The 20692-nt window shown below is 42.6% G+C and overlaps 1 protein-coding gene across 1 annotated transcript in view; it reads left to right on the forward strand.

Annotated features, from left to right (window-relative positions):
- spata17 (spermatogenesis associated 17) overlaps positions 1 to 20692 on the forward strand; it is a 67626-nt gene that overhangs the window by 16724 nt on the left and 30210 nt on the right. Inside the window, exons 8-9 of the mRNA XM_038967881.1 lie at positions 3096 to 3244; positions 15396 to 15531. Coding sequence (XP_038823809.1) covers positions 3096 to 3244; positions 15396 to 15531 — 285 coding nt within the window. The remainder of the gene's footprint in view (positions 1 to 3095; positions 3245 to 15395; positions 15532 to 20692) is intronic.

Genomic DNA, 20692 nt, shown 5'->3' on the forward strand with positions numbered 1-20692 from the left:
TTCTCTCCCTCCCTCCCTCCCTCTCGCTCCCTCTCTTCCTCTTTCTTTCCCTCCCTGTGTTTCCCAGTGTTCTTGGTGTGTGTGTTCTCCAGTAGTGTGAGTCCTGGCCTGTCCCCAGTGTGATAACATCAGTGGTGATGGATAGGTGGAGGTGGTTGTTTGGGAAGTGTTTGGGTCTGGTCAGGCCAGGGTGCTGATCCTGTGGTGATAGGACCAAGGACAGGGGCTCCCTGCTAGCTACTCTCCCCAACCAACCAACAGCAACAACAGCTGAAGGTCACTCCACTAAACAACAGCTACCGAACAACACAACCACATTGAGAGAAGTTACAGGACTAAGGAAAGTTAAAGGACTACGGGAAGTTAGTGGAGACAAGGGGAAGTTACTAAACTAGACTAAGGAAAGTTACTTAACTACACAAAGAAAAGGTACTTAACCAAACTAAAGAAAGTTACTAAACTAGACTAAGGAAAGTTACTTAACTACACACAGGAAAGTTACTTAACCAAACTAAAGAAAGTTACTAAACTAGACTAAGGAAAGTTACTTAACTACACAAAGAAAAGGTACTTAACCAAACTAAAGAAAGTTACTAAACTAGACTAAGGAAAGTTACTTAACTACACAAAGAAAAGGTACTTAACCAAACTAAAGAAAGTTACTAAACTAGACTAAGGAAAGTTACTTAACTACACACAGGAAAGTTACTTAACCAAACTAAAGAAAGTTATTTAACTACACGAAGGAAAGTTACTAAACTACACAAAGGAAAGTTACTTAACTAGAATAAAGAAAGCTACTTAACTACACAAAGGAAAGTTACTTAACTAGAATATAGAAAGCTACTTAACTACACGAAGGAAAGTTGCTTAACTAGACTAAAGAAAGTTACTAAACTAGACTAAGGAAAGTTACTTAACTACACAAAGGAAAGTTACTTAACTAGAATAAAGAAAGCTACTTAACTACACAAAGGAAAGTTACTAAACTAGACTAAGGAAAGTTACTTAACTACACAAAGGAAAGTTACTTAACTACACAAAGGAAAGTTTCTTAACTAGACTAAAGAAAGTCATTTAACTACACGAAGGAAAGTTACTAAACTACACAAAGGAAAGTTACTTAACTAGAATAAAGAAAGCTACTTAACTACACGAAGGAAAGTTGCTTAACTAGACTAAAGAAAGTTACTAAACTAGACTAAGGAAAGTTACTTAACTAGACTAAGGAAAGTTACTTAACTACACAAAGAAAAGGTACTTAACCAAACTAAAGAAAGTTACTTAACTAGACTAAGGAAAGTTACTAAACTACACAAAGGAAAGTTACTTAACTAGAATAAAGAAAGCTACTTAACTACACAAAGAAAAGGTACTTAACCAAACTAAAGAAAGTTACTAAACTAGACTAAGGAAAGTTACTTAACTACACAAAGAAAAGGTACTTAACCAAACTAAAGAAAGTTACTTAACTAGACGAAGGAAAGTTACTTAACTACACACAGGAAAGTTACTTAACCAAACTAAAGAAAGTTACTAAACTAGACTAAGGAAAGTTACTTAACTACACAAAGGAAAGTTACTTAACTACACAAAGGAAAGTTACTTAACTACACAAAGGAAAGTTACTAAACTACACGAAGGAATGTTACTAAACTACACAGAGGAAAGTTACTAAACTAGACTAAGGAATGTTACTAAACTACACAGAGGAAAGTTTCTTAACTAGACTAAAGAAAGTCATTTAACTACACGAAGGAAAGTTACTAAACTACACAAAGGAAAGTTACTTAACTAGAATAAAGAAAGCTACTTAACTACACGAAGGAAAGTTGCTTAACTAGACTAAAGAAAGTTACTAAACTAGACTAAGGAAAGTTACTTAACTACACAAAGAAAAGGTACTTAACCAAACTAAAGAAAGTTACTTAACTAGACTAAGGAAAGTTACTAAACTACACAAAGGAAAGTTACTTAACTAGAATAAAGAAAGCTACTTAACTACACAAAGAAAAGGTACTTAACCAAACTAAAGAAAGTTACTAAACTAGACTAAGGAAAGTTACTTAACTACACAAAGAAAAGGTACTTAACCAAACTAAAGAAAGTTACTTAACTAGACGAAGGAAAGTTACTTAACTACACACAGGAAAGTTACTTAACCAAACTAAAGAAAGTTACTAAACTAGACTAAGGAAAGTTACTTAACTACACACAGGAAAGTTACTTAACCAAACTAAAGAAAGTTACTAAACTAGACTAAGGAAAGTTACTTAACTACACACATGACAGTTACTTAACTAAACTAAAGAAAGTGATTTAACTACACGAAGGAAAGTTACTAAACTACACAAAGGAAAGTTACTTAACTAGAATAAAGAAAGCTACTTAACTACACGAAGGAAAGTTACTAAACTACACGAAGGAAAGTTACTTAACTAGACTAAGGAAAGTTACTAAACTAGACTAAGAAAAGTTAGTAAACTAAACTAAGGAAAGTTACTGTAGATTAAGGAAAGTTACTGTAGACTAAGGAAAGTTACTAAACTGAGGAAATATACTGTAGACTACGGATAGTTACTAAACTAAGGAAAGTTACTGTAGACTAAGGAAAGTTACTAAGCTAAGGAAAGTTACTAAGCTAAGGAAAGTTACTAAACTTTAGTAACCAAGGAAAGTTACAAAACTAGTCCAAGACTAAGGAAAGTTACTAATTAGATGAAGGAATTAGACTAAATTGGCTGTGGATTTACTGCTAAGCCATAACTACCTGTGGGGGGGGACGGATCAGAGAGAGAGAAGAAAGAGAGACAGAGAATGATAGAAAGAGTTGGAGAAATAGAAAGAGGGATAGAGAGAAAGAGGGAAAGAGATGGAGAAAGATGCAGAGAAAAGGAGAGAGAGCCGGGAGAGAATGAGGGAGAGACTAGAGACAAAGTGCCTCTGATTAAGACGTCAGTTCTTAACACTGCAGGGCTTCTGACTTCCATTGCAGCATGTTTGATCAATGGAAAATGTTTCGAATGTTGGGAATGTATTTGTCATGCCCGCTAGTGTCTGTATAATGGCTTCCCCATCTTTCTCCTGTGTGTTAGGGTCCGTTCCGTGAGCCAGCGGAGGTGTGGGCTCAGAGACAGCGTGGTCTCGAGCCGTCTCTGAGAGTCCAGACCTCCATCTCTGACCTGGAGCAGGCCCAGGACCAGCTACGCTCTGAAGAATGGAGGAGCCGCACCATGGAGACCATGTAAGTACACACGAACACAGATGCAGCCTTTTGTCCTAATGGATAGCAGTTATATGCTACTTTTCATCACATGAAAAAGGGCTTTACAGTGTGTGTGTGTGGATAATGGACTTCATCCACCTCCTGTGTGTGTGTGTGGCTCACACCTGAGCCTTTTGGGGAGACTGACAGTGCAACAGCAGCACTACAGCGACAGCAGCAGCACTACAGCGACAGCAGCACTACAGCGACAGCAGCAGCACTACAGCGACAGCAGCACTACTGCGTCTGAAGTATCAGAACACATTCCTTCCACAACAGAACATAATCACAGTATAACAGGGGATTATCATCACCCCACTTTAGACTAGAATGGCTGTTTAACTCTGTAGTTTAATTACCAGCTCACTGTGTTTTATGCAGACTATATTCAAACACAACCCCATTACCACAGCACACACACACACACACACACACTCACATGAATGCATGATCCTACACACACACTATGCACACAGAAACACCACAGATAGTTAATGTGGGAATCCAATTATTCTCGATATGTGTGTGTGTGCGTGTGTGTGTGTGTGTGTGTGTGTGTGTGCGTCTGTTCGTGGGCAAAGAGAGACGCCATTAACCCCCTGTTTGATCCACCAGCCGCCAACACACACACTCATTTCAACTAGACGTTTCAAGGGACCACACTGAACTTGCCTGCGTACCCTCCTTGTCTCCCCCACTCTCTCTCCCTTTCCAGTTGAATGTGTCTCTAATGAGTTATCAGACTCTCCAGTGTAGCGTGATGATGATGGTTTTGGGGGGGGGGGTTAAACAGTTCAAGTGGCTGAGGTGACAACTTCACATCTGAAGAGAACACTGTTACAGTACTGTAGGTCTGTAACGGGTGAATAGGGTTACTGTAACACGCTGGTTTGTTTCACAGGCAGGTTTACGTTTATTTTCATAAGTCTTGTCTTGGAGGCAGAACAGAGCGATTTCTCCTTCAAGTCAAAATTGGCTATATTGTAAAAATGTGTGTGCTTTTTGGTCTTAATTTAAGTTTAGGGTTGGGCATTAGGGTTAGCAGTGTGGTTAATGTTAGGGTTAGGGTTGCACATTTTGGGGAATATTCAGAGCTGGAAACTTTCCGTGGGAATTAATGGGAATATATGGGAATTAACGGGAATATATGGGAATTAACGGAAATATATGCAAATTAATATTAATACCATTTAAATGTAGATTTTTTTTTGCATTGGATATATTTACCATATCATATGGAGACAAACATAAACCTTTTACCTTATCATAAGTAGACATAATTGCAAATGATTAAATCCTTCCAAAATATATTTTTTTAAACTATTTAGTTTACGAATTGAACTTTAATTAAATGAGTTGACTCTTCACATGGGATGATTTCACTGAACAACAAAAGAAAGGGAATATTGAATGATCCCCAATGATCCATCGCATCTCCCAAAAACGTTTTCAACATACATCTGTAAAATGATAGTCTAGAAACTAAAGCTTTGGTTGTCTTCCTCTCAGGCTTCCATGTCTTCTCCCTGGACCTCCTCAATGTCCACCTCTTGAACATCAGACTCTGAGGCCTCATCTTCACTGTCACTTTCCAACCTTGTTGAGGATGGCTCGTTGTCAGGCTCAAAAAGCCTCAAATTTGCCCGGATGGCCACCAATTTTTCAAACCTTGTATTGTTCAGCCTGTTGCGTGCTTGGGTGTGTGTGTTCCTAAACAAGGACCAGTTGCGCTCTGATGTAGCTGATGTTGGTGGGATTTGGAGGATGATGGAGGCAACAGGGGAAAGAGCCTCAGATCCACAAAGTCCCTTCCAGCAGGTGGCTGAGGAGATATGTTGGCACCACTGCCATATTGCATCTCCATCCCAAAGCCCTTGCTTGGAAGTGTACTTCGCCAGACTGCCAAGAACCTTGCCCTCATCCAGGCCAAGGTGGCGAGACACGGTAGTGATGACACCATAGACCTTGTTCTTGCCAGCATACTTGGGGTCCAATATGTACGCTGCGCCGTGTATGGGCTTCAGGCAGAAGTCTTCACACTTTTTGATGTATTTCAGAACTGCAGTTTCCTCTGCTTGGAGCAACAGTGAAGTGGGCAGGGCAGTACGGATTTCTTCTCTTACATCTGCAAGCAGAGTCTGAACATCCGACAGGATGGCATTGTCTCCCTCAATCCGTGCAATGGCTACTGCTATAGGTTTCAGGAGTTTCAGGCTGCTTACCACTCTCTCCCAAAATACATCATCCAGGAGGATCCTCTTGATGGGGCTGTCCATATCGGAAGATATGTCAAACAAGATGACAACACCACCCCAACGGGTGTTGCTGAGCAGCTTCAATGTGGTGCTCTTATTCTTCTCACTTTGCTTGGTGAGGTAGATTGCTGCTATAACTTGATGACCTGTCACATACCTAACCATTTTCTTGGCTCTCTTGTAGAGTGTATCCATTGTTTTCAGTGCTATCCTTCCGGAGCAGATACAATGCATGAACAGCACAGCCAATGGGTGTGATGTGAGGGTAGGACTCCTCCACTTTAGACCAAGCAGCCTTCATGTTTGCACCATTGTCTGTCATCAATGCAAATACCTTCTGTGGTCCAAGGTCATTGATGACTGCCTTCAGCTCATCTGCATTGTAGAGACCGGTGTGTCTGTTGTCCCTTGTGTCTGTGCTCTTGTAGAATACTGGTTGAGGGGTGGAGATGATGTAGTTAATTATTCCTTGCCCACAAACATTCGACCACCCATCAGAGATGATTGCAATACAGTCTGTTTTCTCTATGATTTGCTTAACATTCACTTGAACTCTGTTGAACTCTGCATCCAGCAAATGAGTAGATAAAGCATGTCTGGCTGGAGGGGTGTATGCTGGGCGAAGAACATTCAGAAATCTCTTCCAATACACATTGCCTGTGAGCATCAGAGGTGAACCAGTTGCATACACAGCTCGAGCAAGATATTCATCAGTATTTCTCTGACTACGTTCCTCCATTGAGTCAAAAAAACTTCTGATTCCAGGAGGAACATGAACTGTTGTTATCGAATAAGGTGTCCGATTCAGCATTGTCACCTTGAATTAAAAGTAGAGGGACTTTTGTCAGAGGTTGCTTGTTGTGAGCGCTGAGGGAACTTTATGCACTTGGCCAGATGATTCTGCATCTAAGTTGCATTCTTCACATATGATTTGGCACAGTATGTGCAAATGTACAGAGCTTTTCCTTCTACATTAGCTGCAGTGAAATGTCTTCACACATCAGATAGTGCCCGTGGCATTTTCCTGTAAAGATTAGGAAAAAAATGATTTAAAAAAAAACTTACAATTCCATGTACAGATAAATAGTTAACCTTTCTAGCGCAGGCGTTCCTTGACAACATTCCGCTGAAAAGGCAGCGCGGGAAATTCAAAAATATTTTGGGGAAATATGTAACTTTCACACATTAACAAGTCCAATACAGCAAATGAAAGATAAACATCTTGTTAATCTATCCATCGTGTCCGATTTCAAAAAGGCTTTACAGCGAAAGCACAACATATGATTATGTTAGTTCAGAGCCAAGTCAAAAAAACACAGCCATTTTACAGCCAAAGATAGGAGTCACAAAAAGCAGAAATATAGATAAAATTAATCACTAACCTTTGATGATCTTCATCAGATGACACTCATAGGACATCATGTTACACAATACATGTATGTTTTGTTCGATAATGTGCATATTTATATCCAAAAATCTCAGTTTACATTGGCGCGTTACGTGCAGTAATGTTTTGATTCCAAAACATCCTGTGATCTTGCAGATAGCCACAGAAATCCCAGAAATACTCATAATAAACATCGATAAAAGATACAAGTGTTATTCACAGAATTAAAGATAGACTTCTCCTTAATGCAACCGCTGTGTCACATTTCAAAAAACTTTACGGAAAAAGCATAATCTGAGTACGGCGCTCAGAGCCCAATCCAGCCAAATCCAGCCAAAGAAATTTCCGCCATGTTGGAGTCAACAGAAGTTAGAAATAACATGATAAATATTCACTTACCTTTGATGATCTTCATCAGAATGCACTCCCAGGAATCCCAGTTCGACAATAAATGACTGATCTGTTCCATAAAGTCCATCATTTATGTCCAAATAGCCACTGGTTGTTAGCGTGTTCAGCCCAGTAATCCATCTTCATGAGCACTAGGTCCAGACAAAAACTCGAAAAGTTCCGTTACAGGTCGTAGAAACATATCAAATGATGTATGGAATCAATCTTTAGGATGTTTTTAACATAAATCATCAATAATGTTCCAACCGGAGAATTCCATCGTCTGTAGTAAAGCACTGGAACGAGAGGTAACTCTGTCGGGAGCGCGCGTCACGAGCCTGAGACACTCTGCCAGACCACTGACTCAAACAGGTCTCATGAGCCCCTCCTTTATAGCAGAAGCCTGAAACAAGTTTCTAAAGATGGTTGACATCTAGTGGAAGCCTTAGGAAGTGCAACTTGACCCCATAGACACTGTGTATTCGGTAGACCAAGCTTTGAAAAACTACAAACCTCAGATTTCCCACTTCCTGGTTGGATTTTTCTCAGGTTTTCGCCTGCCATATGAGTTCTGTTTTACTCACAGACATCATTCAAACAGTTTTAGAAACTTCAGAGTGTTTTTTATCCAATACTACTAATAATATGCATATATTAGCAGCTGGGACAGAGTAGCAGGCAGTTTACTCTGGGCACGCATTTCATGCAAAAGTGAAAATGCTGCCCTCTAAACAACTCCTTGGTAAGATAAATGTGTTAAATGAAACATGTATGGAAACAGGTGAATTAACACTCCTCAGTTAACAGGCTCAAGCAAGCTAAAACCCACATGGTAGCAAAAACTAACTAGCAGAAATTGTTAACAAGTTAAAAAATTATTTAAACACTCTTTGCTGTAAGCTACTATTTACTAGTTAACAAAAAATAATGTAGGTCATATAAAATATATTCACCCCACCCAGTATTGTAATCAAAACTTACCAGAAAGCATGCAGTCCTTGGCTCAGACAGTGTAGTAGTGTGGGCTCAATAGCATCTCATTAGTGTGCAAGATCTTGAGAATCAGCTGTACATGTGATGGAAGAATGCATTGTGCATGCAGAGGGTTGCAATTCCATTGAATTGGGGATAGTTTAACCAAAATATGCCACAAGACCTAGAATTGCCTTATGTGTATCTCACAAAAAAGGTTCACTGTTATGAGCTAACTTTTTTGATGAATTTAAGCAAAATTCTCAAAATTCCAGGGCTTAACTTCCCATTCTTGAAATTTACTGGAAAGTTTCCGAGCCTTTGCAACCCTAGTTAGGGTTAAGGTTGGGGTTAGGTTTCAAATCAGATTTTATGACTTTGTGTCTCTGCCAGCTAGTGACCACTCTGCAGAGCTGCCTCCAGAACAAGATTCATGACAAACAAAACGCTTCACTAATGCTAGTGGGTCATTGTCTTCAGTACATGCTCAGATGGGAGTGTATACATATGGCCACTTATTGAACAGGATGTTACCAAATGAAGACTACGGAATACAAGCTATAGTACAGGACAAGTGAGCTCTGCCTAGACCCAGAGAAGACAAAGAGACTGGAGATGTGAGAAAGAAAGCGATACAGTCCTTTCGTACCCTGGTCACACACAGCCTAAAGCATCTGAGAGTCCAGGTTTAACAGGCACATTATCAGTCTCAGTTGACTGAAACAACACAGTTTGCACACACTCACTCACACACTCACACACACACACACACACACACGCACACACACACACACACACACACACACACACACACACACACACACACACACACACACACACACACACACACACACACACACGCGTCTGTCTCAGTTGACTGAAACAGCACAGTTTATGTAGTCACCCACAGACACGGGAGACTGATCAACTCAACAACCTCCCCCTGCTCCCCTTTCTCTCTCTCTCTCTCTCTCTCTCTCTCTCTCTCTCTCTCTCTCTCATTTTCCTAACCTCACCCTCTCCCTCTGCCGGTTTTTGGTGGCAGCGTATGTGTGTGTGTGTGCGTGTGTGCTCGTATGCCCATGTGTGTGTGCATGTATGCCCATGTGTGTGTGAATGCGTGTGTGTAAATGTGTATGTGTGTGTTGTCACCGGGGCCGGCAGCTCGGCCTCAGCCCAAAGATCCCTGGTGAGGAGTCAAACTTTCCTTAATGGCCCTGAATGAATAAAAACTAGCCTATTAAAAGGCAATCGGGAGGCAATAAGAGCTGTGAGTGGAACCAGCCGGCGAGGCGAGCTGCGCCCGGGCCCAGTGCAGCCTGGGACATTGGGGCCACATTAATATCACGCCGCTGATGTCCCTCCCATGTGCACATTAGCTAGGACTGCTGGGTAATCTGTCTTGTAGGGTCTCTGGTGGCCACAGAGTGTCTTTGTGTTTGTGGCTGTGTTTGTGTTTGTGTGTAGACGTGTGTGTGCGCGTGCAGGACCATCGCTTAAACTGACCAATTCCAGGCTTGTCATGCCACCTCGTGTGGTGTACACGTCCCTCTCTCTTCCTTGTCTCTCTATAAATATGTATAGTAGGAAATGAGTTCACTAGCTCTTGAATACATCACACTAGTGATAGATGCTGATTATGTATTTGCTACATGCATTTTATTATTGGCAAACACAATTTCCACACAGACTGACATGTTCATGTAAGTACTATTTTATTTAACTGGGCAAGCCAGTTAAGAACAAATTCTTATTTACAATGACGGCCTACCCCGGCCAAACCATAATCTGGATGACGCTGGGCCAATTGTGCGCCGCCCTATGGGACTCCCAATCACGGCCGGTCGGGATACAGACTGGAATCGAACCAGGATCTGTAGTGACGCCTCTAGCACTGAGATACAGTGCCTTAGACCGCTGCGCCACTTGTGAGCCCACTATACATACACCAACGCCACTATACATACGCCAACGCCACTATACATACGCCAAAGCTACTATACATACACCAACGTCACTATACATACGCCAACGCCACTATACATACGCCAACGCCACTATACATACGCCAACGCCACTATACATACGCCAAAGCTACTATACATACGCCAAAGCTACTATACATACGCCAACGTCACTATACATACGCCAACGCCACTATACATACGCCAACGCCACTATACATACGCCAAAGCTACTATACATACGCCAAAGCTACTATACATACGCCAACTCTACATACGCCAACTCTACTATACATACGCCAACTCTACCATACATACGCCAACTCTACTATACATACGCCAACTCTACTATACATACGCCAACGCTACTATACATACGCCAACTCTACATACGCCAACTCTACTATACATAAGCCAACTCTACCATACATACGCCAACTCTACCATACATACGCCAACTCTACCATACATACGCCAACTCTACCATACATACGCCAACTCTACCATACATACGCCAACTCTACTATACATACGCGAACTCTACCATACATACGCCAACTCTACCATACATACGCCAACTCTACTATACATACGCCAACTCTACTATACATACGCCAACTCTACCATACATACGCCAACTCTCTATACATACGCCAACTCTACCATACATACGCCAACTCTACTATACATACGCCAACTCTACTATACATACGCCAACTCTACCATACATACGCCAACTCTACCATACATACGCCAACTCTACCATACATACGCCAACTCTACCATACATACGCCAACTCTACTATACATACGCCAACTCTACCATACATACGCCAACTCTACTATACATACGCCAACTCTACCATACATACGCCAACTCTAAAAAAGTAAATGTGGAAAGCGTATCTATTGAGTAGGGTTTTAATACAAACCCAGCTAGCACATTTGGTTCCTTGACAGTTGTGGGAACGTAAGATTTTGGTTTCCCATTGCTTCTGTGAACGAAGTCATAAGTTTCCTGACCGATAACAATTTTAAACGTTCTGAGAACGGAAGTGATTATTTTGCCTGTTCTGGGAACATACATTTTTAGGTTGCAGGGAGGTTCTAAGAACGTTTTACTATGGTTCCCTGAGAATATTTTTCAGTAAAATTTTGAATAACATTGTTAGTTTAGGTTGACTGCTTTGAGCTCAGATAGGACACTTGGAAATTAATTTGCTTAGGTATTAATCATGCAAACCTATTTATTTTTTTAATCTGGCACTTGCGTCAGTGAGATTCAAACATTTGAACTTCTGCTCTTTATCCATATAATTAGTACACTGCGCCACCAGGATGGCAAGCAGGTCACCTGTAATAAAAATCATTATTTGGTGTCCATCCATGTCTGAGGACGTCGGAAGATGACGTGGAAACTGACCACTAGGGGCAACAGTGAGTAATGGAGTCCAGGTGAGTCCGGTGAAGTGCTGGTGCGACTAACGATGGTGACAGGTGTGTAATGATTAGCAGCCTGGCGACCTCGAGTGCCAGAGAGGGGAAGCGGGAGCAGACGTGACAGTACCCCCCCCACCCCCCTCTAGGGGCACCACCTGGCGTCCTACCTGGGCGAGCCTGACGGGCCGAGGCGTGGGAGCCAGGCGAGCCGGCTGCGGCATGGGAGCCCGACGAGCCGGCTGAGGCATGGCGTGGGAGCCCGACGAGCCAGCTGAGGCATGGGAGCCTGTCGAGCCAAGCAAGGCTTGTGATCCTCTCGAGCCAACCGAGGCTTGTGAGCCTCTCGAGCCAGCTGAGGCATGGGAGCCTGACAAGCCAGCTGAGGCTTCCCCGGTTGCTTCGGCAGTAGCACCCGGACCCAACATCACCAAAAAAAACTCCCTGATGCTTCCAATTGTGGTGTCTGCATTCTGTAACGGTTCCGTAACTACAGACGCTGTGAGATGGGAAGCAAGTATAGGGTGAGGATTTAATAATAAATAGACATGAAACTAAACAAGAACAGTGTCTGGACAAGAGAAACAAAACAACATCAGTGCAGATATGGGAATGAAACTGAGGGAGTGACAGATATAGGGGAGGTAATCAATGATGTGATGGAGTCCAGGTGAGTCCGATGAAGCACTGGCGCGCGTAATGATGGTGACAGGTGTGCGTAATGATGAGCAGCCTGGCAACCTCGAGCGCCAGAGAGGGGGAGCGGCGGCAGATGTGACAATCTAATTCTGACGTGAGACTATGAGAGTTTGTAAAGGATGGGTCTAGCATACCATGTTTGTTTTTTTATCATACAAAGCTGTTCATTAAAGTCGATTCAAACAGACCCCATTTCAAAGGAAACAAGCACCCACCTGAACAAACTGAACTTCTTATGGCTGCAGGGGCAGTATTGAGTAGCTTGGATGAAAGGTGCCCAGAGTAAACGGCCTGCTCCTCAGTCCCAGTTACTAATATATGCATATTATTAGTAGTATTGGATAGAAAACACTAACTTGAATTATGTCTGTGAGTATAACAGAACTCATATGGCAGGCAAAACCCTGAGAAAAAATCCAAACAGGAAGTGAGAATTCTGAGAGTGGTCGATGTTAAAGTCATTGCCTATTCAATTCCCTGTAATATATGGATCTGTTTGCACTTCCTACGCCTTCCACTAGATGTCGACAGTCAGTAGAACGTGGAATGAAGCTTATGCTGTGTTGTGGGACCGGATGGGAGGTGTTTGAGTCAGTGGTCTGGCAGAGTGCCAGTTCTTGGTCACGCACTTTCCTCATGATATCGCCATGCGTTCCATTACTTATAGAGACTGAAAAGAATGCTCCGGTAGGAACGTTATTGGATATAGATGATAACAACATCCTGAAGATTGATTCTCTACTAAGTTTGACCAGTTTATTCGACTTGTAATATAACTTTTTGAAGTTTTCGTCCGACGTTTGCCTGCATCTGCACGAGCATTTGGACACGTGTACTACACATGCTAGCAAAATTAGCTAATTGGACATAAGTAATGGACATTATCGAACAAAACAACGATTTATTGTGGAACTAGGATTCCTGGCACTGCATTCTGATGAAGATAATCAAAGGTAAGGGAATATTTATGATGTAATTTCGTATTTCTGTTGACTCCAACATGGCGGCTAATTTGGCTATTGTTCTGAGCGCCGTCTCAGATTATTGCATGGTTTGTTTTTCCGTAAAGTTTTTTTGAAATCTGACACAGCGGTTGCATTAAGGAGAGGTATATCTATAATTCCATGTGTATAACTTGTATTATCATCTACATTTATTATGAGTATTTCTGTTGAAACGATGTGGCTATGCAAAATCACTTGATGTTTTTGGAACTAGTGAATGTAACGCGCCAATGTAAACTCAGATTTTTTTATATAAATACGAACTTTATCAAACAAAACATGCATGTATTGTGTAACATGAAGTCCTATGAGTGTCATCTGATGAAGATAATCAAAGGTTAGTGATTCATTTTATCTCTTTCTGCTTTTTGTGAAAGCTATCTTTCGCTGGAAAAATGGCTTTGCTTATTGTGGTTTGGTGGTGACCTAACATAATCGTTTGTAGTGCTTTCGCTGAAAAGCATATTTGAAATCGGACACTTTGGTGGGATTAACAACAAGATTACCTTTAAAATGATATAAGACACATGTATGTCTGAGGAATTTTAATTATGAGATTTCTGTTGTTTGAATTTGGCGCCCTGCACTTTCACTGGCTGTTGTCATATCATCCCGGTAACGTGATTGCAGCCATAAGAAGTTAACAAGATAGAGGCTATAGAGAGTTTGTTGGCGCTGATAACAGATGTTTAACATTTTTGTTATGTTATTTATGTTTTTAAATAACATACTTATAACGTTATTTGAATGTTACTAATGTTTTCTTGTAGTTTTAATGGAAAGTGTTCTTAATGTTCTGAGAACATTACTTTAAACAGAACCATGAGGAAACCTGTATGAAACGATATGCTGAATTACTGAAACCACCTAAAAAACATATGGTTCGCAGAACGTTATGTGCTAGCTGGGTATCCTGCACCATTCCCAGAACTTCGTGGGAAAGTTGTTTGCAAAATAACCATAGGACAACCACACTCTCACCAAGCTCTAAGAAACATATGATTCTCAGAACGTTATGTGCTAGCTGGGTAGTGCCTAGGTAGCGTTTTTGTTTGTTTGTTTGTTTGTTTGTTTGTTTAGTGATGTACTCAAGTTGACCCCCCCCCACACACACACACACACACACACACACACACACACACACACACCTAGTGCACAGGATAAATATTCCCCCAAGCAATGTGTCTGGGGTGTAATTTACAAAATCAACCTGACGGAAATTAACAGCTGGCTTTTCTCCGCGGCAATAGCGATTTACTCTGAACACCAGCAAACAACAAAAAACAACCACACACACACCTCCTAACTCTTATATGTAGTGATAAGCTCTGCAGACAAGAAGTCCCATTTGGCTGCAAAAACACACACTATAGAGCAGGGCTGGGCAACTCCAGTCCTCGGGGGCCTGATTGGTGTCACACTTTGTCTCCATACCTAGCAAACACAGCTGATTAATCAAATTGCATTCTAAACTGAACATCATGATTAGGTGATCATTGGAGTCAGGTGTGTTAGCTGGGGCTGGGGCAAAACTGTGACACCAATCAGACCCCCGAGGACTGGAATTGCCCACCCCTGCTATAGAGGCTCTTTGAGTGTGTGGGGGGAATTTGGATGGAAATCAGACATGTGTGTGTGTGTTTCCTGGGTCATTTCCACTGTGTGGTCCAAAGCAGAGATACAGAGAGACATAAGACAAGGCCTACATCATTAGACTGGACCAGCAGGCATTCGTGTAATATCAGACTGGGATGGAGATGAAGAGAGGACCCTGCCATCATGGAGGGAGGGATGGAGGGAAGCGGGATGAAGGGATGGAGGAAAGCGGGATGAAAGGATAGAGGGATCGAATAGGAGGCCCATACTGAATGTTGTGTCTAGGAATTGTCTTAGAGATGGGGCTTAGGTTTACAGAGATTGGACTGTATATTGTTTTGAAGGTGCACTGGATTCTTTCGAAAACATTATTGTCGACGTTGTTGACATGAGACTTCATAGGTCCTCTCCTCTCCTTCTCTCCAGGTTCCAGCCGTTCTCTAAGGCCCATCAGAACAGGAGTTATGAGAGGATGCTCCACACCACCTCTTCCTTCCAGCCTGTCCCCTACGGGACCAAATACTTCAGAGAGGAACACCAGGAGGACCTGCAGGGGAAACAGGTACCAATGTTGTTTTCTTTGTGTGTGTGTTTTCCGCCTGGGAATTCCTGTTCTTCTCACATCATCCTCTATGCATTGTGTATTATTCAAGTCAACCTTTTTTGTTGTTGGACATCCCGCTATCTTTTTAACTATATTGTTATTTGAGATATGAGTCCGTTCAATATCTGAAGACACACACAGCCTCAGTTTAAGAAACAACACTCGCTTTTACCATGGAGAGCACTCTAACACAACCTCCCAACTTCAGCTATACACATTTGTCAAACCTGACAGCAATTTAATAAATCCATGCACTCTCTCACGCGCAAATGCACACACACACACACACACACACACAATCACAACCCACACATACGCCCTGGCCACAGTCAAATCCCCCCCCCCCCCCCCCCACACACACACACACCTGCGGGGATGCATACGTAAATGAGTGGGCTGTGGCAGCAGCAGTGTGGTCGGCCCCCCGGCCCCAGGCATTAGGTAATTGAGTGTGTCTTTGCTCAAGGCCTTTCATGGATCAGGGTTTTTTATTAGCTCTGTTCCCAGCAGCCACAGCCCCGCAGCGCGCACACACACACACACACACACACACACACACACACACACACACACACACACACACACACACACACACACACACATACACACACACCAATTGCCTGGAAACGAGGCAAATGAGAGAACACTTTGCCCAGAATGAGATAAACAAGGCGGCACGCCACAGGGTCTCCCGCCGCTGACGGCAGGGGCAGGATATGTCGCGTGTCTCAGCAACACTGGACACTTTGCTACGGGGATGTGTGTGTTGAGATGTGTCAAGCAGGGTTTCCGTCATGAAAATGTTGCGCCGGACATTTGACCGGCAGCATTTTTAATTTACCAGACATTTGAGAAATTTACCGGACCCATAATGCATTGGGTGCGTAACCTGATTAGGGCGTCTACCCACGCTGCTCAGAGTGACAGAAATCACAATCACATGTAGATTATGGTAATTCATATTAACAGAACATGCAAGTCTAGGATGTATGTCCTTCTTACCGAATTCCGATGTGCACTTTGAAGATGTTAGATTCACTTTCCACATTTACTTTTCTTCAGCCAACAAGATGAGTAACGAACAGCAAATCCCAAGCCTATATCAATCTACTTTCCCACCATAGTAGAAAAGTTTACCTATTATATTGGTCAGCTTGTCGAGAAAAAATTGCCTATACCAAACAGACTCTGGGACAGTTGTGGGACAATAGATCCCAAATGCATACAACCAATAGAAACAGGCTACAGTAAATTAAAAAAAGTTAAAAAGCAATGATTCTGATGCAACAGATCAGAACATTTAGCTTAAAATGTTGCAAAACGATTATTTCTTCACATTATAAGCGCAGCAATGTGCACCATACCGTAGGCTACGCCCAAATGTTTGTTTCCTAATACATTTAGCGGGAAAACACCATTGTCAAAATGAGAAATTTAGAAAGAGGGGAAATCTATAGGTGCAAGAACTATGGATTGCTAATATGACTAGGATTGTGCCTTTTGGCTACTGGACACTGAAGGAAAGTTGATAACCAATAGAAGCTGAGAGAGAGAGGCTACTGGTTTCAATGGCATATGGAAGTCTTTATAAAATAATTGCCTCCATGGATATGGTCGGACTTTGCCTAGGCTACTTTGAAGCAACGTAAAACATGCCTCATAATGTGTAGTAAAACATTCAGGCTTCAAACAATTAAGTAGCTACGGTATATGTTTTCAAAATGCATACTGCCTCCAGCTCAATGCAAATTGGTGTGTGACGTACTGAAGAAGCCTTCCTTCCGCTGCCTATACATTTGAATGGCGAATGGGAAGCGCGCTTCATTTAGGCTACCAGTTGAGAAATAGGCCTAGAAATCGTAGCTCTTTTTTAATCGTGGCCGTCCAACCTTTTTTTAACACACGATTGCATTTCGAATTGTTGCGCAGTGATTGGGCTTATAAAAGCGCTGTCTGACAGATTGTCAACTCAAAGGCTCTGGATCTGTATGCTGTGCGTTTGTGATAGATACGATACATAACGAATATACACACGCCAATTTAATTCCACTAAATTATGCAAATGAACCCATAGACCAATAAGCATGACCGGCCAAATGTATTTACACACGACTGGTATTTCCATCAATTAATAGGCTTAAAAGCAATATTTCGCAAAGAGATTTTTTTTCTTCTCACGGATAATCAATCAAATTGATTTAGAAACCCCTTTTTAAGTCAGCAGTAGTCACTAAGTGCTTATACAGAAACCAAGCCTGAAACCCCAGAGAGCAAGCAATGCGGTTATTTTAGCACGGTGACTAGGAAAAACTCTAGAAAGGCTGGAACCTAGAAAGAAACCTAGAGAGGAACCAGGCTCTGAGGGGTGGCCAGTCCTCTTCTGGCTGTGCCGGGTGAAGATTATAAGAGTACATGGCCAGTAAGGCCAGATGGTTCATCAAGATGTTCAAATGTTCATAGATGACTAGCAGCGTCAAATAATAATCTCAGTGGTTATAGAGGGTACAGCAAGTCAGGAGTAAATGTCAGTTGTGAGTGTGTGAGTGTGTGAGTGTGTGAGTGTGTGAGTGTGTGAGTGAGTGTGTGAGTGTGTGAGTGAGTGAGTGAGTGAGTGAGTGAGTGAGTGAGTGAGTGAGTGAGTGAGTGAGTGAGTGAGTGAGTGAGTGAGTGAGTGAGTGAGTGAGTGAGTGAGACTAAACAGCAAGTCTGGGACAAGGTAACATGACTGATGAACAGGTCAGGGTTCCATAGCCACAGGCAGAACAGCAGAAACTGGATCATCAGCACGACCAGATGGACTGCCAGGAGTAGTCAGGCCAGGTAGTCCTGAGGCATGGTCCTAAGCCTCAGGTCTTCCGGGAGGGAGGGAGAGAGAGAGAGATGGGAGAATTAGAGGGAGCATACCTAAGATCACATGGAACACCAGATAAGACAGGAGAATTACACCAGATATGACAGACTGACCCTACCCCCTGGCAGACTATTGCAGCATAGATGCTAGAGATCGAGACAGGGGGGTCAGGGGACACTGTGGCCCCGTCCAAAGTTACCCCCGGACAGGGCCAACCAGGCAGGATATAACCTCACCCACTTTGCCAAGGCACAGCCCCCACACCACCAAAGGGATATCAACAGAGTATAGCCTACGAAGATCTCCGCCACCGCATGAGCCCGAGGACAGAAAGGCAGTGACTCAACCAGGTCGAGTATAGCGAAAAGCCTGGCACGACGTGATGCACACCTCCTAGGGACGGCATGGGAGAGCGCGAGCAAGCCAGTGACTCAGCCCCCGTAATAGGGTCAGAGTCAGAAATCCCAGTGGAGCGAGATGAGCCGGCCAGGCAGAGACAGCAAGGGTGGTTTGTCACTCCAGTGCCTTGCCGTTCACCTTCACACTCCTCAATCATAGGACCTACTGAAGAGATCAGTCTTCAGTAAAGACTTAAAGATCGAGACAGAGTCTGCGTCTCTCACATGGATCGGTAGACCATTCCATAAAAATGGAGCTCTATAGGAGAAAGCCCTGCCTCCAAAAAGCCTGCATCTTGTGACCGTAGCGTAGGTGTAGGTATGTACGGCAGGACCAAATCGGAGAGGTAGGTAGGAGCAAGTCCATGTAATGCTTTGTAGGTTAGCAGTAAAACTTTGAAAAATAGTCTTCTAGTCAAGATTCTAGCAGTCGTATTTAGCACTAGCTGAACTTTATTTAGTGCCTTATCTGGGTAGCTGGAGAGTAGGGCATTGCAGTAGTCTAATGTTAAAGTGACAAATGCATGGTTTAGCTTTTCTGCAATTTTTTTTCATAAAAAGTATCAGATTTTTGCAATTGAAAAAGGCTGCTCTTGAAATATTTTTTGCATGTTCGTCAAAAGATAGATCAGGATAGAGTCATGTAAAAAAAAAAAAAAAAAAAAAAAAACGATATATTACAACATCGTCTTTGTATCTCAAAATTGTTGTAATGTGGTTAACCGTAAAAATCTAAAGGGACATGATTAGAGAGATCATGGGAAAAGGCCACACTTGACCGTTGCACTTGAATCATTCCCACGGTGAATGGCTAGACCTGCTACGCTATGAAACCACACACTATTGCAGAGACTTTGATGTTACCGGCCACAATTGATATGGTGAAAACAAGGCAGAGGCGCAGAAACTCACATCAGTACCTTTGTCAGATGACACTGTTATACAAAGAATTTATGCTATTGCTAGCAATCAAGAGGAATCTCTGACAGAACGACTCAAAAACTCCCCAGCTTATGCGCTCCAAATGGACCTTATGCCCATGGATTGACCTTTGTTTGCTACACATGCTATTCACAAGAACATATTGTTCTGCCTCACGATTCCTCACGATTCCCGAGCATGATGGGGATGTTCAGTGTGCTCCGTGGCTTTATTGGCGAAGAACAGATTCCACGGGATCGAATGGTGGGCTTTTACACAGATGGGGCTCTATCTAAAGCGGGGTGGCGGGCAGGCCTCTGCACTCTAGTTATGAATGTGTGAGAGCAACTGGTGGCAAAAGAGCTGAGCACAGAACTCAGAGATATACTGCAGCAGGTAACTTCGATTGTAAACTACATCAAACCACATCCACTGCACACACCTGTTCACAAAACTATGTGGAGATATGGGATCAAAGCATGCCAACGTTCTATTTCACACCGAGGCTCGGTGGTTATCGAGGGGGAGTGTTGGAAAGATTTTTCGCATCGAGAGAGGAACTGTTGTCATTCACAATGGATGAAAAAAAAAAACAGACTTGGTTGACTTTCTGTGTAATGAAAAGAAAATGTCTGTTTGCCTATGTAACAGACATATTTGGGAAACTAGACGAACTGCATGCAGGGGAAATACAAAAATATTCTACAGATGAGTGACCGAATCAGTGGATTCAGAGGAAATAATTATTTCACGATTCTGACGGACCCGAGGCAGAGGATATCAACATACTGGTTGGCTGGTTATACGATGTACGATGTACCGGCAGGGTAGAACAGCGGCGTCTGGTAAGACCCGAACCAGAAACCATAGATTACAGGCAGCATCCGCACTGAGCTAAAGGCTAGAGCTGCCGCTTTCAAAGAGCGGGACTCTAACCCAGAAGCTTATA

Source organism: Salvelinus namaycush, chromosome 28 (assembly GCF_016432855.1).
Source record: "Salvelinus namaycush isolate Seneca chromosome 28, SaNama_1.0, whole genome shotgun sequence".
NCBI classification, from domain to species: domain Eukaryota; kingdom Metazoa; phylum Chordata; class Actinopteri; order Salmoniformes; family Salmonidae; genus Salvelinus; species Salvelinus namaycush.